The sequence below is a fragment of the Erinaceus europaeus genome, chromosome 9 (assembly GCF_950295315.1).
Source record: "Erinaceus europaeus chromosome 9, mEriEur2.1, whole genome shotgun sequence".
NCBI lineage: Eukaryota > Metazoa > Chordata > Mammalia > Eulipotyphla > Erinaceidae > Erinaceus > Erinaceus europaeus.
Window position 1 is genome coordinate 90,648,072 of NC_080170.1, and position 23,960 is coordinate 90,672,031.

The following is a 23,960-nucleotide window of genomic DNA, read 5'->3' on the forward strand; positions in this document are numbered from 1 at the left end:
TTCTAGACAAAGCTAAATAGATGAATCACCTATTTCTTTTGTCCTCTTCATTTTTCTATGACATTCCCAATGCTTTCTATTAAAATATACTCATCCCATGTACAAATCACCCAATACTTTGGAACATAACTGGCAAGCCCCATCATAAGACAAATTAACTGGAATAGCTAATGATGACAAGGATTTTGCCTAGAACTCTCTGATTTTAAGAGGGATTCCTAGTTGGGTAATGACCTGAGTTATTGTGGTATGGTAGATTCCATTTAAACACTGTCAAATAGTTGATTAGAGAGTTCTTTTAAGAAAGTTTCATGGTGGCCTCTTTTTCTGCTTATAATTTAAGTGAACAGTCTTCATTATTATCCCTGAAATATTTCAGAGAATACAGAAATACATTATTTATTTGTGTTATTCATACTCATTCTCTTGTGAGTATGCTGAAGTTTCCCAGAAACTGCATGATATGATGCTGACTTGCACTCTTATGGTTAACACAAGGTATGTGTAGTCAGTTTTAATTTCAAACATATTAAACATCAACAGACATAATTTACAAGGAAGCTCACTGATATTCTTAATAATGTTTTTATGCACGTAAAGGGACTTGAGAAATAAATGTTTGAGAGTTTCTACTTTAAATATCTTACTTGATCTGGCATGAATTCAACTGAGTTATCACAAATGTAGCAAAACCGGAAGCAGAGCGGTAATCATTACTAAATTTGAAAGGGTGTGTTTAGTAATTTTGCCCAAGTTGATATCTAAGAGCAAAACTGAAATCGAGCACATATAGGGAAGTGCTCCAGAGTTAATCAGGTCATGGTAAAAGGACACAAGCACCAACTTGAGGGAGTTTTACCATCCAGATCAGGAGCATATGATATGTGATTCTATAGTTAGTCAGGAATGTAAATGGTATATTTTCCAGGATGAGCGGTCCTACACATAAAAAAAATAAACAAAGGAGTGATAATCAGTGTCCACACCTCTTAGGAGAAAACCATAAATGGAGCACTCAGAGTTGATGGATGTTTTTAATAATTGAGTCTTTTAATACAATTATAAGAAATAATACAGAATTAAATAACATGTAAAGTTTACTAAATATATAAATATGCAATCTAATAGTGAAAACAACTTAAAATTTATTTTCTAGGTCATTGGACAAAGACAAGAAAAAAGAACAACAAAAAGTATGGGAAAAAGTCACTAATTTGGTCTTAAGAATTCCAAATTTGACCCAATAGTCAGAATGATGCATTTATAATAATGGAAAATGTATAATAAAGGAATGTGCCTCCTCTGCTAAATTAACTTATGGAGAATGAATTCAGGAGAGACAAAGCATTTGAATTGCTAACTTTAATTCAGGAAACTCCCTAAATGATTGTTTTCATAATATATTTTCATTAAACTAGACTGAATTCAGAATGTTGAAAATATGGCTGGGGTCACATTATAAGTCAAATAGATGAGGGCTGCATGTTTTTTTTGAGAAGGTAATCTACTATCTAAGATTAACAATATCTAGTCACCTAGTAAAAGAGATAAGCAAAATCTACAATGCCATTCTGCAATAAATTAAGTCCAATGTTCATGCTCTTACTCGGGTAAACATGAACAATTGTGGGCAAGCTAAGAGTTCTGGGAAGACTAGCTATTACAAAACAGTAAACAGGTAGCAGATTAGACACAAAGTGATACATACACAGACTCACAGACCTAAGAACAACAAAAAAAGAGATGTAACAACAGAAAGGCAAAAGGTAGTGTAGTTTCAGAAAAATTCTTTGGTTCTCATACTGGTTTTCATATTCTTTCACTTTTGAATTTCTGTCTCTTTGCTTATTTCTTATTTACTGGAATTACATCAGTTTTGAGAAGATAACGCCAAAGTCTCTGGCCCAATAACTTACTTTTCTTAACACAAACATGGAAACTCACTGAGACAAAGGGCCTATCATAGTTGTGCCACCAGGTGAAGCCAAGATTCTTGATTCTATGTCCAGTGCCCTTTCCATAGTATAACTCTGAATTACTTTATAAAATCAAGTCCTACAACAGACCTGAGAGGTAAAATGACTTCTTGGACTCATACAACACTAGCTTAGACGGCTGTAGGAAGTCTTGGAATTCTTTTACTCCCACCTCACTTATTCTTTAGGTAACTTGGAGAATCACCTTGTCCCCCACCTGTTTCCTTCGCAGTCAGATTCAAGTACATCAGGGAATAACTTCAGGGAGCTGTGCATCTTCTCTAGGGCTCTATATAAAAGAAATAACAAGATGTCAACCGGAATATACGTGATTTCTATCTTACTTGATTTTAAGAGGATAAGTAATAAGACAATCAATAAAGAGTGAATTCTGCTTCAATATTTAACCAGCCAAGTTAAGAAAGTAAACATTTGGGGCCAGGTGGTGGCACACCTGGTTGAGCGCACATGTTACAATGAGCAAGGACTCAGGCTTGTGCCTGCAGTCGTCCCCACCTATGGGGGGAAGTTTTGCAAGTGCTGAAACAGGGCTACAAGTGTCTCTCTGTTCCTCTCTCTATACCACCCCCTTCCTCTCAATTTCTGTCCAATAAATAAAGGTAATTTAAAAATTTAAGAAAAAAAGAAAGTAAATATTCCTGATTCATTGTGATATGAGTAAACTGATAAAAGAACACAGGGAGTTCTAGGGAAAATATGATGTGCAGACACACTTAAGACTACGAAGAAGGGAGTCGGGTGGTAGCACAGTGGGTGGTAGCGCAGTGGGTTAAGCGCAAGTGGTGCAAAGTACAAGGACCCGCATGAGGATCCCGGTTTGAGTCCCCAGATCCCCACCTGCAGGGAAGACGCTTCATAAGCAGTGAAGCAGGTCTGCAGGTGTCTTTCTCTCCCCCTCTCTGTCTTCCCCCCCTCTTCTCTCCATTTCTCTCTGTCCTTTCCAATGACAACATCAATAATAACCACGATAATAAAACAACAAGGACAACAAAAGGGAATAAATAAATAAATAAATATTTTTTAAAAGACTACGAAGAAAAGAACGAATTGCAAATTAACTAAATGTGTTGTATTTATAAGAACCTGAATTTTGTTTCCACATGGATGCTAACTTGCTCATCACAGAGGTGGAAATGGGCACAAAGTAAACACAGGAAGGTCCTTTCAAAGGCTACTGGCACTCCTGCATACAGACTAGGAGGGTGTGTGCTTCCCTATAAGGCTACAAGTAGATGATGAAGTAGAAAGAAAAACTGGGGTTTTATCTTGGTTTCACTTCTCAGTTTTTGTGATATTAAGTCAGTCTTTTACAAAAACTTGCAAAATTTGCATTTTTAACCTTACACAAATTTTCACTATCACCTACATGGGACAAGATTCTTCCATTCCCCATTTCTCTCACTCCCATACACATATATGATTCATAAGTTCTTTGCACAATAAAATATAACTGAATTAACAGAGGAACAAGAAGGGAAATGAGCTATAGAACAATTGCTTTGCATGTATCAGCCTGTGCATTTAATTAATCCTTGGCATCACATGAAAGCAAGGGAAAAAAAAAGGAAGGGTAGAACTTCATAGGTAGTGGAACAGTTCAGTCTCTTCCTCTCTATCATAAAAAATAAACAGCAAAGAGAAATAATATGCATAGAAAAGATTATCATTCTGTCCTTGTGTAGCCATCAGTAGAGCTCCAGGGGACAACATGCAGTTCTGTTCCTTCCTGACTTTTGACCACAGCAAAAACCCTGAAGAGGCATTTCAATGCATCGTCCCACATTTGAAGCAAAATTATATCTCCTCTCTTTCCAAAGAGTTGAGACACAAGAGCAATATTTGATCCATGCCCAAATGAAGGGATAATGAAGTCCAGATTGTCCAAAGGGACCACAAACATCAGGAGATGGGCAAATCAGTCTAGGTTTATAGGAAGAAACATGTCATCCACTCTGAATGAGTGCAGTGGGAGAAAGCAAATGGCATAATGTCCATGTCGACATTCACCCCAGTAAGGTGACTATCACTAGACTAAAACCACAAGAAGATCCTTGAATGCAAAGCCAATTCTCACCAAGTAGGAAAAGAAAAAGGATAAATATAAGGAAGAAACCATTGAGGAGAAGAGGAAAGAAAGTAACGTTAACTGCTGAAACGAAAGAGTAATTTTTTTCCTCTTCCTTTAATTGCCACCAGGGTTGTCCTAACAGCCTCCCTTCCTTTCTTATGTCTATTTTAGTGGATAAGACAGAGGGAAATTGAAAGGAGAGAGGAAAGATAAGGAGGAAGGTAAAGAGAAGGGAGGAGGGAGAGAGCAAGAGTGAGAGAGAGAGAGAGAGAGAGAGAGAGAGAGAGAGAGATACCTGCAGACCTGCTTCACTGCTCATCCCCTTCTACAGGTAGAAAGCAGTGGCTCAAATCCAGTTCCTAGCTCATGGTAATGTGTGCACTTAACTGGGTATGCTATCAATCAGCCCCCTCCCCCCCCACCCCCCCACCCCGCAACGATCCATTTTTTAGTTATTTAACAGCCACAAAGTTGCCCTCTGGCTAGCTTTCCTAGAAATCTCTTCGCAAATATTAATTTAGTAACCCTGTCTCTCTGTCTAGGGTTAACCTTGTTCAGTAACTTCCTCATGCTTCCCTACCAAAACAAACAAAAATAGTTTCTCTTCCTCAGAAAGACGGAAATAAATGTGCAAATATCAGTAAATCAATTTTAAACATCACAGGCTCATTTTTCTGTGCCCATGCTTTTTGGTAAATATACTTTCTGAGCCTACCTGTCCAATCTACTCATCTAAAACAAACTTCTCTCAAAGTTGCTATTTGAAATGACTTATGTGTGCTCTTCTTTCTTCCAAATAGTTTTGCCATGAGTCTAAAAAATAAATCCAGATAATTTTGTAAGCCTTCTTCCTCAAAGTCTGCTTAGCTGCAGGAATTCCCACCTTTTCCTCCATTTACCTTTCACCTACATAAACATAACTACAAAGACTTTAACATTTGTACAGATTACGAAAATACACACTGATAAAGACAAAAAGCACTTTAGAGTAGGCAATAACAGAAGTTAGCATTTAGTGAAAACTATGCTATTCTGGCCACTGGGGTCTAGTTTTAGTGCCATGGCCTCTACTCAACCTCCTCCCACCCTCTTCTCTGGAAATTGCCATATCTTCTCCAGAGACTAATAGTTTGTTGTATCTAGTGCTTTATTTATAGTAGATGTTTGATGACCGCAACCCAGTCATTTCTTCTTCTTATTATTTTCTGACATAGTTTGCTTCTGTGAGATATTACACATCCCTTTTCTAGTTCATGGCTGGCTTATTTTTTTCCATGCCACAAGGACCTTGATAAGGAAAGGAGGACAGAAGGAAAGAAAAAGTAAGTTGAGGGGAGGGAAAGTCAACTGGTCATTTGTAACTCTGAAGATGGGAGAAAGAAAAAAAATGAAGTTTGAAATATTTTCACCAGTGTCTAAGTTTTTTTTTTTTTTTTAATTTTCTGAACTACTCATGTGTCAAACAAAAGGACACTGTTACTCAACATAAAGATTTCTAAATACTAGGTTACTGTTTATGATTAACTGCTCCAAAATGAAGTTTTAGTTCCCAAGAAGCATGTAATTACTGATGGCCGACAATTACTATGAAGACAATTATGCTTGACCCCAAATTTGACTTCTTCTGTTGTAATTGTGGAAGAAGCAAATTTATGGTATCAACTGAGTGTTACTAGAAAGAACCAATATAGAACAGCAAAAATTTCCCTAGGCAATTTCATGTTTTTCTTACTTCCTATTTTATTCATAAAGTAATGGGGTTATGAAGAAAAAAACGCATTCTTTCAAGAAGACCTATCATAATCTAATCAGATGGAGCTGTGATGATAAATTTTAACTCACCATTCTTCCAGAGTGCAGCTTCATAGTTAAAAAATACCAGCATTGTGGGGGTAGATAGCATAATGGTTATGCAAAGAGACTCTTATGCCTGAGGCTCCCAAGTCCCAGGTTTAATCCTCCCCCGCCCCCATCATAAGCCAGGGCTGAGCAGTGCTCCAGTTAAAAAAAAAAAAAGAAAACAAGTACTAACATCATATGAAATTCTATAGAACCACAAAAGAAAGTAAAGGGAATTTAACTTTTCAGTAAAAATAAAATCAGTCATCAGATATGACACACTCCCCCGCAAACAAACAAACAAAAAAACTATATATTTGCTAATGCTTTTATAAGCAATGGTTAGTGGAGTTTGATTTAAAATACATTTTGTTTATGTCAATTATCTATCAAAAAAAATCAATCTTAACAAGGTTTTCTTACTACTGGACAACTCCATGGAGATGGTCCTTTAAATACTCACAGTGCATCCCTACAAACTCTGAGCAGGCGCACACTCAGTTTCCTGCCTCCATTCCCATTTCTATTCATATAACTGTATTTCGGGCCATCAATTCTAAATCCCTGTGCTGTTCCTAAGAAATCACATTTCCATGCCCATCCAAATATGTTGCTATGTTTTCAAAAGATGATAGCAGGAAAAAGAAAATAGTCAAGGAATGAAGAAAAGCAAATGTTTTCAATAGTAGGATCCACTTGCACCAAAGACTTGACAGTCAGAATGTGTTACTCGGAAGAAAAAAAGCTAACCATCTTCTCCCCTATCTTATAACTTTTTGTATAGTTTAATTGTGGTTTTACCAAACAGTAGTTCCCAATGCACAAGAGTCTAAGTCTCTCGAATAAATAATTGCCTTTGTTGTTGTTAGCTATAAGTAGTTGGCATCAAATATTTTAGTTAAAACATTTTTAATCAAGAGGTCATGAAATCGTTTGCCCAGCAGATTTTATTACCTGATTTATGGTAATACATAAAACTCTGACTTCTTTTTTTATTAAATCACTTTACTGAAGGAAAGTGATGGTCTACAAGGTTGTTGTCACCAGTATATTGTTTCTTATCTCACTGTGGTAGGTGTCCACATACCACATCCTCTACTAACTTGCCTTGACTTAATGTCTCTCATTGACAGCATCTCACAATATTTTTGATTCATCATTTATGAGGTACTGAATTTATGATAGGGAAAAGAGATAAAAAATATATCCTCCCTAGGGAAAAAAAAAAAGAAAGAAATCTATCCTCCCATCTATCCATCCATTCATTCACTGTTTGGTGAACAACATTTATGGAGTACCTGGCATCCATAATGATTATTATAGGGGTTAGAGATAAATCTCTGTAAGAGCAGAATGACAAGATACAGTTAACAAAGGTTTTTGAAAACCCTTTGACACAACACAAAATGTGTTACTTAACTGATGATTACATTGAGCAATTTCAGTCTCTTAAAAACAGGAGACTCTGTCCTCTCTCTAATGGGTAGAATGAGTATACCAGGTATTATAGACACCTCTGTATCCTATTTTGCTGACAGATGATTCCATAGTGATAAAATAAACATTTTTCGATAGCACATGGCGTAATGCGCAAGGAGCCCCGGGCTCCCTACCTACAGGGGAGTGTCTTCACAGGTGGTGAATCAGGTCTGCAGGTGTCTGTCTTTCTCTCCCTGCCTCTGTCTTCCCCTCCTCTCTCCATTTCTTTCTGTCCTATCTAACAACGACGACTTCAACGACATCAACAACAATAATAACTACAACAACAATAGAAAACAAGGCAAAAAATAAAAATAAATATAAATTTAAAAAATAAATTTAAAAAATTTTAAAAACAAACATTTTTCACATTTCCATTCATCAACAGTTACTTTAAACTTCCAAAATAAATAGGCTTAAACATTCTGAGCAAATGAAAAGTAGGAAGGTACAATTGCAAGAGAACACTGAAGTTTTAGAATAGTCCAAAAAATTATGCATTTCTACAACAAACAAAACACACTTTTACTATCCCTTTATTTAAACTGTCATTTAAAAAATGTCACTGAACTCTTTCTTTATATTCCTTGTCACAACTTACCTCGATCCTGGTGTCGATGACGTTTCCAATATAATAAGATTGAGATTAAGACCAGAAGAATTATCAGGGAAACAATACTCAACAATAGTGGAACTGAAAACCAAAAACCTACAGAAATGAAAGAAGAAAGAAAAAAAAAAGGGGGGGGGAATTAAAAAAAGAAAGGAAAAAAAAGAAAAAAAAAACAAAAACAAAAAAAAAGGAAAAACCTGTTAGAGAAGCTGTCGTAGAAGAATACTGTGATGAACTTTTTTGTAGAGTTAAGTTTACAATGGAAATCATCCTTAAATATAGATATACTAGTAATAGTAATAATCACCAAGATATTTTATTGTGTTGTGTCATTTACTCCTGAAAAAGTCCAAGAAGTAAATACTATCATCATCATCTAAAAGACGAAAAAGGAAAATGCTGATTTAGAGGCTCTAGGTAAGGCCCAAATCAGCAAAATAAGTAATAGAGACTGGGCCAAAGATTTGTTTTCTTCCAAAGTTCGTATTTATCATCCTCCTCATTATTATTATTAGCATCGCCAGTGTTCCACTGCTGTGGGCTGACTTTTCATACAGAAAGACAAAAAAAAAAAAAAAAAAGAAAGAAAGAAAAGTCTACAGCACCAAAGCTTCCTCCAATGTGGGAGAAATCGAGCTCTAACCTGGATCATATGCACAGCAAAACAGGTGCAATAATCAAGAGAGCTATTTTTTCATATAAAGTTCATATTCTGTCCATTAAAATACTATTGACCCTTGACTAAAATTATTAGTAAGATTTTTCGTCAACATCTGGCTACTGAAAATTAACTCTGGACGGAGTCAAAATTAGTGCAAATCATTAAGTATGTGTGTGCTGGAGGGAATTGTCCACTTAACTCTGTTGCTCACAAGTCAACTATTATACAATTATCAAGACAGGTTTAAAAAACACATAAAAGTATAAAGGAGGGGGGTCGGGCGGTAGCGAAGCAGGTTAAGCTCAGGTGGCACAAAGCATAAGGACCAGCGTAAGCATCCTGGTTCAAGCCCCCGGCTCCCCACCTGCAGGGGAGTTGCTTCACAGGCAGTGAAGCAGGTCTGCAGGTGTCTTTCTCTCCCCCTCTCTGTCTTCCCCTCCTCTCTCCATTTCTCTGTCCTATCCAACAACGAACGACATCAACAACAACCACAATAACCACAAAAAAGCTACAACAACAAAGGCAACAAAAGGGGAAAATTTTTTAAAAAGTATAAAGGAGAAAACATTAATGTCATGATTACAATCCTCAGAAATAATTCATCTCAATATTTTTGCTCTATTTTCTGTTGGTTGTTAAATATCTTTTCTATAGTCATTAAATACAGCATAGTCTAAATGCTTCTATTGTGACTATAATGCAAAGAAAAGGGAACAGTTCCCTAATTTGAGAGTTTCTAGAATCTTCTTCAGACCACCATAATAGGGTTTGTTATATCATAATGTGGCTGAGCACTTTCAGACAGACATCTGTTTCACTTCAATTGTTCTGGTACCTGATATAGTACTGTTAGCTTAGAAGCTTCCTAATAATTGCAGAATGAACAAACACGATACAAGTAAAATGAGAGCATTTAAAAATGACATGAAAGTCAATTTTGGAGTTTTTGAAAATGACTTTGAAAGTTTTTGAGAAAAACAGGTCAGGTTCTTACATTTTTAGGCAAATTTAACCTTTGCCTTGGCTAAACCTAAGGATATCTTCATAAAGGTCCAAATCTAACACAGTAGTTGTTTTGTTTTTTTTCTTCTTATCCCATTTATGTGAACATCAACTTTTCTTTCTTTCTTTTTTTTTTTTTTTGACTCATTTGCTTTTTGAAACGCTTCAGGAAATATTTGTTAAAAGTCACTTAAGTGGCACACAGCAGGAAATTTTTCCATGTTTTAGGGGTTTTATTTGAAATTTTCCCCAAGCCTTGCAAACAACAGACAATGGACCTCAGCAAAATATTTGGTATGTGGGCAACACACTATATTGACTAAAGTAAAATTCCCTTTGTTTGCATCACCATTTTCTTTCCCTAACCTAGTCCGTATTGTCCCAGTTAGCTCATTTCCTAAGAGGTCAAAAAGCTCTACAGAACAATCCACACTTTGAGGTGTATATATACATGTGCAACAGGCACTGCTGTCCACCTCCTCTTACCTTTGTGCACTGTTTCCTTAAAGACTTTCACATTCTCCAGGTGCTTCACCAAGCAGATCAACTGCTTCCCCACCTGACTCTTTGGGTCTTTGAAATGGAGAACACTAGTGACAGATGTAGTTCCATTGGGATGGTAGATGATTTCAGTACTGTTCTCAAAGCCTGATCCAGAAACATTCCATAAAATCATAGGAGCTGGGCGTGCATTGGCAGAACAAGTAACATTTAGGTGATCTTCAAAAAGTTTATAGTGAAGAAATCCTGTGGGCTGTACTGGACAAAAACAATAGTGGTCTGCTATCAGATAAGCACCTGGTCTGAGTCTCATGCTCTTCAGAAAGATGAGAGAAAGATCTTTACAAAAAGGAAGTAGGGATAATAGTGATAATAGTAGTTAATAAAAACAACAACAACAATAAGGTGGTACAACTGATCCAAACTGGGACCTTCTCAGAAGATCTTCCTGTGTCTAATTCTATGAACTGCAGGATGGAGACTGAATTAGTTTAGCACTGTGACAAGAAAGTCACTTTGTAGTTTTTCTTAGCTAGATGGATAGCGACTTCTTTCCTAAATAATCCAGCAGTTAATTATTGGGTTCTCTTTTTTCTATGAACAAATTAGAATTTCTGCCTTCATCTGGGTTTCCTCTAAAATAATTTGACAACTCCCAATCAGCTTCACCAGATACAGTGGACTGCACACAAAGTATTTCACAACCTCAAGCCCATAAAGGACCTGTTACTTAGATTTTTTTTTTTTTAACTTGGAATCATGGTAAACAAGACAAGCCAAAAAGAGAAGGATGAATATGGGATGATCCCACTCACAGATAGAAGTTTGAAAAAAAAAAAAAAAAACAGAAGGAATAACACATAGCATGACTTGGACTGGATTTGGTGTACTGCACACCAAAGTAAAGAACTCTGGGGCAGGATAACTGTTCAGGTCCTGGGATATATATGGTGGTGGAGGAGGGCCTAGGTAGGGGAGGTTGAAGTTATTATGTGGAAAACTGAGAAATGTTACAAATGTAGGAACTACTGGATTTTACTGTTGACTATAAACTATTAATCCCCCTTATAAAGGAAAGAAAAAATATATGTATTTTTTTTCTGCCTAGAGATGAACCATAAGCTAGATGTATGGAGAACTAGAAAGTTCCTGTTTGGGGGCCGGGTGGTGGTGCACCCCGTTAAGCGCACATAGTACTAAGTGCAAGAACCTGCGCAAGGATCTGGGTTATAGTCCCTGGCTCCCCACCTGCATAGGGGAAGCTTCCCAAGTTGTGAAGCAGGTATGTAGGTGTCTATCTTTCTCTCTATCTTCCCCTCCTTTCTCAATTTCTCTCTATTCTATCCAATACATGGGAAAAAATGGCCACCAGGACCAGTGGATTCATAGTGCTGGCATCAAGTCCTAGTGATAGACCTGGAGGCAAAAAAAAAAAAAAAGAAAAGAAAAGAAAAAAAAGTCCCTGTATGTGATATCTAAACAAAATGTAAACCAGGAATTTACAGCCATCACCAGGAAAAAAAAAAAAAAAAAAAGTAAAAATCACACAATGACAATAGGCGATGCCCAGGAGAGTACCTCATGGAGTTAAGATGAAATCACAAGTTTATGAGAAGAGGGCCTTAGTTTTTAGATCAGTTGTACATGCTTCCCTTTTAAAACTCCCTAATGACTCCCTAAATGATTAATGAGCTCATTTTCGTTAGAACACACAATTATCTCTCCTGAGCAAACACAGACTTGCCCCTCCTCTGTGGCCAACTCTGGTGACCACAATAATTAAAGGGCAGTACTAAGTGAAGTCTGCTCTTTTTGTTTAGAGATTCAAGAGACAGTAAGTTGGAGAGCATGTGGCTACTCAGCTGTAGCTCTGTCCAGAGACCTTACTGAGCACTAGTGGAAGAGACAGAAAGATGTAAAAGAAAGATCATTATGAGAAGTGGAGGGTAAGTAAGAGAAAGTGAAAGTTGGAAAAAAAGAAAGACAAATAGAAGAGAAAAAATGGTATAGAGGAAGGCAGGAAGGAAAGAATAAATAAAGAATGGGACAGAAGAATGAACAAAGGGTAGGAGTAAAGGAAAATTAGAGACGAGACAGATGCAGACAGTGAAAGAAATAACAGAGAGAGAAACAGAGAGAAAGAAAGAATGAAAGAAAGCAAGAAAGCAAGCAAGAAAGGAAGAAATCAAGAAGAACTGGCATAAGATCTTATAGAGAAAACTCATTACAGGTAAATAGATGATAAAATCATGTAGTTGGTTTTTTTCATACTTTTGCTGCATTTCTGCCATACCATGACTGCATTCCTGTCTACTGAGTTTCCTCCTTACACCACTGTTCACATTTATGATATGTTTAAACTCTCTTTTAAAATAAATATTTATTTATTCCTTTTTGTTGCCCTTGTTTTTTTTATTGTTGTAATTATTATTGATGTCCTCGTTGTTGGATAGGACAGAGAGAAATGGCGTGAGTTGGGGAAGACAAGAGAGGAGGAGAGAAAGATAGACACCTGTAGACCTGCTTCACCTTTTGTGAAGCGACCCCCCCGCAAGTGAGGAGCTGGGAACTGGAACCGGATCCTTGCTGGTCGGTCCTTATGCTTACCACCACCTGAGCTTAGATATGTTTAAACTCTTACTTTAACTTTCTTATTGATGCTAAGTGTTTTCCCCTCTAAAACACTACCAAATGTTCCATGTTTTCAAAAAAACCTTACTCACAGTTTTCAAAAATGTGTTTTTTCCTCAGTAGTATGTTGAATAAGTCTCAAGTTAGCATCAGGAATAAAGAGATTCTGCTATATGATCCCTAGGAGAATCAGGGCACCTGCACAGCTGACTTTGGGTAATCCTAATCAGGCTGTTTTTTTTTTTTTTTTTCCTCCTGGGCTCGGTGCCTGCACCATGAATCCACCGCTCCTGGAGGCCAGTTTTCCCCCTTTTTGTTGCCCTAGTTGTTGCAGCCTTGTTGCGGTTATTATTGCCATTGTTGACGTTGCTTTGTTGTTGGATAGGACAGAGAGAAATGGAGAGAGGAGGGGAAGACAGAGAGAGGGGGAGAGAAAGATAGACACCTGCAGACCTGCTTCACCTCCCGTGAAGCGACTCCCCGGGATCCTTGGTCCCTGCGCTTTGCGCCACGTGCGCTTAACCCACTGCGCCACCGCTGGACTCCCAATCAGGCTGTTTTTAAACCCCAAACTATTAAAGCAATTAGAACTATTTCACACTCATTTTGAAGATACAAAAATACTTGTAGTACAAAAATACTTGTCTAAACATGCACAGGACTCTTCTAGAATAATATTATTACTAGAAGGCCAAACAAGGTTTGAATAAAATCACTTGCCCACTCTGTGTTCTTCAATTTACTTTTGCTGGCAACAGAAATCCCCAGAGCAAAGACTCAGTGTAGCCCCATGAACTCTCAAAATAATTACAATTATACAGTTACACTAAATATGAAAAGCTAAATGTCTTCTCATAATCTTTCTAGATTTAAGATTCTGAAAAACTAGGAAGTACTACTGTGTCCATTCATGAAAATTACATTTCTAGCCTGAGATAATGTATTCTCACCAATGATTCTGAGGCAGGTGATTCCTGAGATCTTCCCAGAACCAAAGGTATTGAAGAAACAATTATAACATCCATCATCCTCCAGGGTGGTATTCCAGAAGGTAATGGTTGAGTTTCTGAGTTCCAGCTGGGTGATATTTACTTTATCCTTATAAGGAGGCTGAAGCACAACCCCATGGTTCTTGCTGTAGGTGACCATGTTTTCTGGACTTCCCTGCTTAATTTTCTGCCATGTCACAATCAGTACTTCCTGGGAACTTTGTAGAGTGCACCGTAGGGAAGCAGGCGTGTTCAGTTGCACTCCTACATCTTGGGTCATCACTTTCACCATGCAATCAGAAAAGAATGTTTATATTTTAAAATCTTAATATATATATATATCACACTTTTTTTCTGATTAAAAACAATGTATGCTTAATGCCAACTATAGGAAAGACTGAGAAAAAAGGCAAAGAAGAAAATAACATTGATCTATACTCCTGATATTGCTAGAAAAATTATAAATCACTTAAATTTCATCAGTCTTTTAGAGAATAGAAAAACAAGAAAAGGAAACTCTCACTGAGAAGAAATGGTTTGAAGAATTCCTGTAATTGGGGTGGGAGGGTGGGTGGTGGCACACCTAGCTGAGCACACATGGTACAATGTGCAAGAACCTGAGTTCAAGCCCCTGGTCCCCACCTGCAGGGGGAAGCTTTGCAAGTGGTGGAGCAGTGCTGCAGGCGTCTCTTTCCCTCTCTCCCACTCTATCAACTCCCTCTCAATTTCTTGCTGTTTCTATAAAGTACATACATAAAGTTAATTATAAAAAATTAAAAAATATATATAAAAGGATAAATTAACTGAAGTTTAAAAAAAGGAATTCCTGTAATTTGGAGAATAGGATGGAATGATGTTAAAGATGGAAATTGCCAGATTGGATAGAAGAAGCATCACCAATTCTGTTTGTGCACAGACAGAAACCAGGAACAGGAAAGGATCAAAGGACAATGAACACAGAGATTAGTTTAAGTGAATGAAATAGTTGTTGTAGGTGGGGGTAGATAGCATAATGGTTATGCAAACAAACTCTTGTGCCTGAGGCTCCAAAAGTCCCAGGTGCAATACTCCACACCACCATAAACCAGAACTGAGCAGTGCCTTGGTAAAATGAAAAAAAGAAAAAAAAAAAACATGAAAAATAATTGTCCTAGCTATATATGTTACATGCATGCACATGGATGCATATGCAGGCACAATGCAGGCACATGCACACGCACACAGACACACACACATGCGCACACAACAATAGTAGTATTGTCTGCCTCCAGCACACAGTGGTAGAAATCAGAACATAAAGACAGGGAAAAGCACCAGGAGGTTGATAGTACCAAGGAGTTTTGACAGGTAAAATGATAAACCGAACATTCCCCTATTTAAGCCGAATGCGATACAAAATAGGAAGCATAACAATAGTTTCATTCCACCTCACTGCTAGATACTCATTATGATAGACAATCCAACAGGAAATCACTATGTAGTAACAAACGGCAGTGAATAACACATGCATGAGAAAGCTAGCACAGCGGAAGATGAAAAATAAACCGAAACTCTGCAAACCCAAGAGCTCGTATCAAGTAAAGGATGATGTCATAAATAAACAACACTTGACATGAATAAATGTGGTATCTGAAGTGTCCAAAAGAGCTAGCAAATTAAATAGTAGAAATTAAGGATAGGATAGAGAGATAACATCACAGGTAGGGTAGACTTAAGTCTGAGGTACTGGAGGTCCCAGTTTAATCACTGGAATAAACCAGAGTTGAGCAGGGAGGAGCAGGAGAAGTAGAAGGACAAAGAGGAGGAGGAAGTGGAGCAAGGGGAGGAGGAGAAGAAAAAGAAAATAATGATATACAAAATGATATGTAAGGGGTATATCTTGGTGTACCTGGTTGAGTATGACACATTGCTACATGCAAGGACTTGGGTTTGAGTCCCCTCTGCCCAGTGGCAAGGGGGATGCTTCAAAAGCAGTGAAGCAGGGACCGGGCGGTGGCGCACCTGGTTGAGTACACGTAGTACAATTTGCAAGGAAGCGAGTTTGAGCCCCCGGTCCCCACCTGCAAGGGGAAAGCTTCATGAGTGGTGAAGCAGGGCTGCAGGTGTCTCTCTGTCTCTCTCCCCCTCTCTATCACCCCCTTCCCTCTTGATTTCTGGCTGTTTCTATTCAATAAATAAAGGTAATTAAAAAATTTAAAAAATAAAAAAATATTTAAAAAAAAGCAGTGAAGCAAGTCTTTCTCTGTCTCCTCTCATTTCAATTCCCCCCCCAGTCCTAGGAAATAAAATAGAAAGCGGGGGGGGGGGGGATGCCTGCTGGGAGGGGGAGCAGTGATTCTGTAGTGATAGCACTGAGCCCCAGCAGTAACAGATGGCAAAAAATAAGATAGTTATATATTGTCAACAGAATTGGCTTATTTGGAAGAATGAATACCAATGAAAAATGAATTAGAAAGTAGGAAACGAGATCATGGGATTCTTGCAAAATGTAGGTGACATAAAGCTATAAAGGTGTAGAAGGAGTTAAAGAACAATTCAAAGGCCTGCGATGTTTTAGCATCAGCCCAATTAAATTTTGACCACAAAATTAAAAAAATATTTTATTTATTTTCTTATTTGATAGAATCAGAGAGAAATCAAGAGGGAAGGGGAAGGTAGAAAGAGGAAAACAGACACCTGTAGCACTCTTCACCATTTTTGATGCTTCCTCTATATGAGTGGGGAACGGAGGCTTGAACTCAGGTCCGTGTGCATTGTAAAATGTGCACTCAACATGGTACACCACTACCCAGCCCCCATTAAGACATTTAAAAGGAGAGAAAAATGGAGAATGTAAGACAAAAATACAGTAAAGGGACAAAAATATATTTTTCAAAACGATGAACGAAATACTCTAAAATCAGATATATTGATTATGCGCCTTCATATACCTGACAATATAAATCTAAAATATATAAAAAGCCAAATGTACTACAAAGAAAAATATACAAACTCATGGTAATAATTGGAGTTTTCTATAGTTCTCAGAATCTTCAATACACACTTTAAAAATTACTTAATGTAAAAAGTAAAGGCATATAAGATTTTTTAAATATTTATAAATTGTAGTTATATAAATTGTAGACATGCATATAGATATAATTTGACCTAGACAGAACATTAACTTTTTCAAACAGTACATGGAACAAAAACTAAATTTTAAAATAAGATTAAAATTAGGGTGATAGCATAGCAGTTTATGCAACAGACTCTAAATGCCAAGGCACCAGAGGTCGCTGGTTCAATCCTCAACACCACCATAAGTCAGAGCTAAGAAGTGCTCTGGCAAGAAATAGAGAGGAAGGAAGGAAGGAAGGAAGGAAAGAAGGAATGAAGGAAGGAGAAAGAAAGAAAGAAAGAAAGAAAGAAAGAAAGAAAGAAAGAAAGGAAGGGAGGGAGGGAGGAAGGGAGGACAGAAGGATGGAAGGAAAGAAGGAAGGAAATAAGGGAGGAAGGAAGGAAGGAAGGAAGGAGAGAGGAGAGGAAAGCAAGAGAGGAGGAAAGAGAAAGAAGGAGGGAGAAAGGAAAAAGAGGAAAAAAAAAAGTTGCTATTAACTACCTTAACTATTGTCCACAGTGCTATAAACTTAGAAATGTAGCACTTTTGATTTTTTTTGCCTCCAGGGTTATTACTGGGACTCGGCTCCTCCTGGAGGTTATTTTTTCCCCTTTTTTGTTGCCCTTGTTTTAGCGTTGTTGTGGTTATTATTATTGTTGGATAGGACAGAGAGAAATGGAGAGAGGAGGGGAAGACAGAGAAAGGGAGAGAAAGATAAGATACCTGCAGACCTGCTTCACCGCTTGTGAAGGGACATCCCCCCACCCCACCCCCGCAGGTGGGGAGCCAGGGATCCTTAAGCCAGTCCTTGTGCTTCCAGCCATGTGCGCTTAACCTGCTGCACTATAGCCCGGCCCCCTTCTTTTAACTTTTTAATTATATCAGGAACCACAAGATGAGTTAGAAAGAACTTTAAGTGACGAGTAGAATATACTAAGTTCTGTGTAACCTGATATACCAGTCCTTAAAAATATTTAAATCTAATTTTAGTAGGAAACAAAAAATATTAAAAAATGAATACATATCTATATCCAAGCATCTCCCTCCTCTCCCCATCCTTGGAAAGGACTACTTGAATAAAGATAAAAAGTATAAATTAATGAACTGTCAACAAAATGTAGAGGTAGTTAAAAAATTTTTAAAAAAAACAGAATTCTGTCTTTTTTAAGCTAAAATGTGTGCTCGCTTTCGCAGCACATATACTAAAATTAAAGCTAAAATGTTGGCTAGTGTAATTGAAAAATAGGAAGGGATGAGGGCTGAGTGGTAGCGCAGCAGGTTAAGTGCACATGGAGCAAAGTGCAAAGATTGGTGTAAAAATCCCGGTTCGAGCCCCCAGCACTCCACCTGCGGGGTGGAGAATGGGGGGAGTCACGTCACAAGTGGTGAAGCAGTTCTGCAGGTGTCTTTCTCTCCCCCTCTCTGTCTTCCCCTCCTCTCTCATATCTCTCTGTCTTATCCAAATAAAAAAGGGGGGGGACTAGTTTCCAGGAGCAGTGGATTTCTAGTGCTGGCACCTAGCCTCAGCGATAACCCTGGAGGCAAAAAAAAAAAAAAATAGGAAGGAAATACCAGTAGACACTAGCCTCTCAAGGAGACCTCGTTAGCATCAGGGATGAGAACAACAAACAACAAACACCAACTACAACCCCTGAGTGTTGCATGAGTCCAGGCACAGTGACCTCTGCTCTTGACTGATGGGAAAAGTTCTACGGGCAATACGGTTCTACGTATTGCCCGTAGAAAAAAAGTTCTACGGGCTGGGTTTTCCTGAAAGTTGGTTGAGATATTGCAGAATAGAAATGTGAAGGCATTTTTATCTTTCAAATGCTGGGTAGAAGAAGTTAAAAATTAGTTTTTAGCTTGTTGGGGGATCTCCAACTTTTACTATGAAAGAAATAGTTTAGTGGGAAGTTTATATGCCTTCCTGCTTATATAGAATTCCATCTAGAATTCCCCTCAGCCCCATCTTGTAAATGGTGTGATCTGCAGCAATATGTTTATAGATAGTGTGACCCTGAAGCAGTGTGACCCCCCTAGTTCCAGATATGTAGAATAACATTTCACTGAAGGTGATTAATAAACAAAGCAGAACAGCAACGAGTGGCCTCCCGTAAAATAAAGAAAGGATGGGCATAACTGGGAAATTCAGGAGACAACAAAACAAAACAGGAGCTGATTTACACCAGCTGAACCTATGTAACCTCTGATCTATTGCTTTTTTTCTATAAAAGTAAAGCACAGCCGGTTTGAAGGTTTAATCCTAGATGATCCTATCAATAGCTGTAATTATTCATACTCACTGTAGCAACCCATATTCTTACAGACATGGGGAAGTATTGTTTGACAATGCTACCCAATTTTATAAGTGAAACAAAGTCAAACTTAGGGCTGGGCAGTGTGTCATACCTAGATGGCCGCACATGTTCAATCCACTAACCCTCACCTGCAGCAGGGAAGCTTCGAGAGCAATGAAGCGGTGCTACAAGGTTTTTGTCTTTCTCTTTCCCTCTCTACCTCCCCCTTCCCTCTTGATTTCTTTCAGATTCCATCCAATAAATAAATAAGAGTATTGCATAAAAACTCTTATCTTAATTTAAAAATAAATTTGTACATCTGATTTTAGCTATGAAAAAGGTTTATAAATAGCAAAGCAATCTTTCTTCCATATTAAAAAGCAAATTTGTGGAAAACAGAAAAACCACTCTTAGTCTCTAACCAAATATATATGTAGCTTCCACTAATTCATACAGAAAAATGGACCAACACATCATAAACATTGCCACACAGAAACTTTGCTGTACAAAGGGGCTGGTGAACATCTTTACCTTGTGCCCTACATAGCACCACTGCTGGCAAGATCCAAATCAGTCTGCAGGTAGACAGATGAAAGAGCCTCCTGAGTACCTGAAGACAAAAAGTATACAGAAATGGGGGTCTGGATGTAAACAAAACTAAGGTAAAGTTTCAAACTAAATACTTTCTCAGGAAGCGTTACAGTTAAAGTTTTAACCACCAGCTAGAGAGCGCTGGTTTTGTGGAAGCAGAGCCAGAGTATAAATGGAACAAACAACAGGCTGACTCTTTCATTACTGTAATCCCCAGTAATTTGAGGTGCCACACTTCAACGTCACCATTTGTCCAAAGACAGAATTGCTGGAGAAAATAAACTATCATGAATATAGACTATACATGTGAGAGCCTCTCCACTCCTCAAAAACAATCCACATTGGTACATATTAAAAATATAACTCAAGGAGGTCACTGTTCAGAAACACATGACTCCCCTTGAAGTTTACTGAGGCAAATCTTCAGCAGACTCTGCAAATTTTATATGAATTGCTCCTTTCAGATAGCAGTGATGTTTTCATGGTTCTTGTTTTCCCATTTTCACTGCTTGAATTTTATGTGTCTAGGTCGAAATGCCTGCCCTTTCTATAAACTATCACATTATTTATGAGAATGCTAACCTGGGTATCATTGTGCTATAAAGCAAAAAAATAAAAATAAAAAAACCAGAATATAGATATATTTACTGATTTATTTATTGTTATCACTGGGACTTCACTGCTCCAGGTTGACTTTTTTTTTTCCAGATAAACCTAGACAGAGAGACATACAGAGGGGGAAAGAGATCACAGCACTTGAACCTCCTCCAATGTGGTACAGGCTGGACTCAAACGTGAGTTGCACAAGTAGCAAAGCAGCACTCTATGTAAGTGAACTATTTTGCCAGTCCTTGACAGATGGATTCACTCAATTGGCCTATATATGTGTTCTTTCAAAGGGGCACAAACAAGAAATGTTTAATTTTCTCTACTATTTTCCATATTTCTTTATTTTCTATAATGGAGGTGTCCAAGAAATACAGGCTTTTTTTTTATGAATCCTTCTTAACTGAACTTCATTTTATTTCATGTTACCACTGTAACTAGAGAAAGATAGAAAAAAATAGAGTCAAAGTTGCTTAATCTCTTGTCAATTTAGCCCCCTACTGCTCCAGTACTTCATGTTTTTAACAATTATTAGCATTATATTCCTGAGGCAGGGGTGTGGGGGTAGAGGTTTACAAGTCATGGGCAGGACTACTAATATTTAGTTACTACTGTATATTCATTTTTACATTCCCTAATATGACTAGGTGTTCCATGAGTCAGTCATCATGATCTTTATTTTGGATTTATAAGATGTACTCACTTCTTTACCTGTGCTATACATATATATATATACACACACATCAATGTTCTCTATCTAGATTCCCATGTTACTTATCTCTGTCTTACTCTTCTCTTGCCATGAGAGACATTTCCCAGCCCCATCCCCCTCAGGAAAGCAAAATATAGGTATTTTCTGTTTTAGGACTTTAATACCTACCTGTTAAGCTCTATTTACCATCCTCCTGAACTCCCCACTCCCAGGAGCTGACCACAGGGCCTCCTCTTCAGGATAATCCTCTTCCTGAGCACAGACATTAGTCAGTCCCTCTTTACTACCCTATCTAGTAAATACTCATCTTCCCTAGGGTCAGAAAGTCTCTTTCCTTTTTTTTATTTTTCATATTTATTTATTTTCCCTTTTGTTGCCCTTTTTTTTTTATTGTTGTTGTAGTTACTATTGTTGTTGTTATTGATGTCATAGTTGTTAGGACAGAGAGAAATGGAGAGAGGAGGGGAAGACAGAGGGGGAGAGAAAGACAGACACCTTCAGACCTGCTTCACCACTTGTGAAGCGACTCCTGTACAGGTGGGGAGCCAGTGGCTTGAACTTGGATCCTTATGCCTGTCCTTGCGCTTCATGCCATGTGCGCTTAACCCACTGCGCTACTGCCCCACTCCCAGAAAGTCTCTTTCCCACATCACTTTGCATTCTTCTCTGCCGTCTCTTTCTAGAGTAAATGCAAGACCTTAGTATTTCAAAATTTAGGTTTTTTTCTTTAAACTTGAATGCTTAGGTTAGGTTTTTACATTTCAAAACATCAATCAAAGTCATCTTGCCTCCAAAACATACAGAGATCTAGTTTCTAGCAAAATCTGTGATTGGGAGTACAAATCAGTTTGGCTCTCAAAGTGAAAATATCACATTCTAGGAAAACAAGAGAAAGCAGATATAGACAGACCAAAGCACAATAAACAAACTGGGAGTCAGTATGCTTAAGAGACAAAAACAGTTATGTAAATAAAGGGAATCTGAAGGAAAATCTTGTTAATACACCTATTTATTCTAGCTGACTGAGATGCAGAAAAGAAACAATATCTTTATGTCTGTGAGATAAATAAATAGTAAATAGTGTTTGTGAAAAAGACTAAATGAGTGGTATAAGAAGTGGCGCAGTGAATGTATATTGGGTTCTCAAGCATGATAAGCCATCCTCAGCATCACATGTAAGAGTGATAATCTGGTTCAGTCTCTCTCTCTCTCTCTCTCTCCTTCCTTCCCTCCCTCTTTCTTTATTTTTTTTAACAGAGCACTGCTCAGCTCTGGCTTACAGTGGTGCAGGGGACTGAGCCTGGGACTCAAGCATGAGAGTCTCTTTACATAACCATTAGGCTTGCTATCTACCCCCACCCTATTTTTTTTTTTAAAGGCTAAATGAGGTAGTATACTTTAACCACTCAGAATAATAACTGATGCAAACAAGTGCTGATAAATGTTGCCATTACCTTATTAGGTTGTTATGAAAATAAAGTATTTAAAGCACTTCACACAATTTTCAGCAGGATGGCTTATGCTATCTCTGAAAAGCTCCCCATGTCTTATTATAACAGAGACTCTGAATGCGTTGCAAAATGTCAGTTTTGCTGCTAAGAAGCACGTCTGAAATAACTGGTCTTGCCAATAACCTGTTCAAGAAAAAAAAATAAGAAAAAGAAGAAGAAGGAGGAAGGGAAGACGGAGGAGGAGTCCTGCTGTAGCACAGCAAGGACCAGCTAAGGATAGCGGTTCTATCCCCTGGCTCCCCACCTGTAAGGTAGTCCCTTCATAGCTGGTGAATCAGGTCTGCAGGTGTCTATCTTTCTCTTCCCCTCTCTGTCTTCCCCTTCTCCCTACATTTCTCTCTGTCCTGTACAATAACAACAATAATAACTACAACAACAATGAAAACCAAGGGCAACAAAAGGGAAAATAAATATTTTTTAAAAATTAAAAAAGAAAAAAAGAAGAAGAGAAAGAAGAACTTGAAGCCTTACAGGTATTTGGATGTTAATATTTCAATAACTAGTTTTGCTTTTACTGATTACATTAATGGAAAACCATTCCTTTTATTTGAGCCATTCAAAGCCTGAATAAACAAAATGCCTCTCTGTGCTTTATTAACTCTGATATACCCGCACCTCTGTTGCTTCCAAAGGCAATAGAGGATGGAGAGAGTATCACAGAGAAATGGCCCTTTCAAGGAGACAGTGAGTCCAGAATCACACACACACACACACACACACACACACACACACACACACACACACACACACAAGTATAGCTATTGGTAGCAGCAAAATCAGAGTACTACCAAGCCCAGTTCTCTCCTCCTATGACAAACAATGAGATCAGAGGAGAAGGAAGACGACCCCAGAAACCCCAGGCTCCCAGGCTCTAGGGAGAGTGTGGCACCCAGACGTACTCAGTCTGCCGCCAAGCACGAACCGGGAACGAAACCCCGTCTGCCCGCGCCCTTCCCTCAAACCTCCGCCCCACTTACCAGCATCTCCATCCTCGTACCCGGCCGTGCCGGGTGGGAGTCCTCAGTAGATGGCAGAGGAACCTTCCGCCTGAGTAGGCTGGAGCTTCCAGTGCCCTGAAATACAGCCCCGCCTCTGTAGAGCTTGCGTTCGGGCTAAGCTCCACCTTGTTAATGTTAAGCCCACCCCACTCCCCTGAGGGACCCTTGCTGTACGCACGCGCAGATGCTTGTGTGGCCAGGTAGGCGATTGCTTAAATTCGGTTCTTGCCCACCTATCTGTGTTTTACTTCGCATTTCACAGGTGGCTCTTGGAGAAACTGACAAAGTATTTGGAAACAATGTACACACTTCCATTTATGATAGCAGGTGAGGAGAGGAAATGAGCGTGGGGTGGGGTGGGGTGAAGG

At 38.3% G+C, this 23,960-nt stretch overlaps 1 protein-coding gene and 1 pseudogene across 2 annotated transcripts; one reads left to right on the top strand and one right to left on the bottom strand.

The window, feature by feature from the left end:
- Positions 1-1,015: 1,015 nt before the first annotated feature.
- On the bottom strand, positions 1,016-23,695 carry CD200 (CD200 molecule). Of its 2 annotated transcripts, XM_007516348.3 has the most exons (5): positions 23,572-23,695; positions 19,706-19,784; positions 13,742-14,062; positions 10,146-10,418; positions 7,974-8,092 (listed from the first exon to the last, which is right to left on the bottom strand). In XM_007516348.3, exons 1-5 carry the CDS (start codon positions 23,581-23,583, stop codon positions 7,974-7,976), a joined length of 804 nt encoding a protein of 267 aa, XP_007516410.3. In that variant the 5' UTR covers positions 23,584-23,695. The 2 variants fall into 2 exon arrangements, with proteins under 2 accessions (XP_016040754.1, XP_007516410.3); XM_016185268.2 differs by lacking the exons at positions 19,706-19,784; positions 23,572-23,695 and adding an exon at positions 1,016-2,265 and having other exon boundaries at positions 7,985-8,092; positions 10,146-10,413; positions 13,742-13,963.
- LOC107522174 (large ribosomal subunit protein uL24-like) lies at positions 3,706-4,150 on the top strand (annotated as a pseudogene).
- Positions 23,696-23,960: the final 265 nt, after the last annotated feature.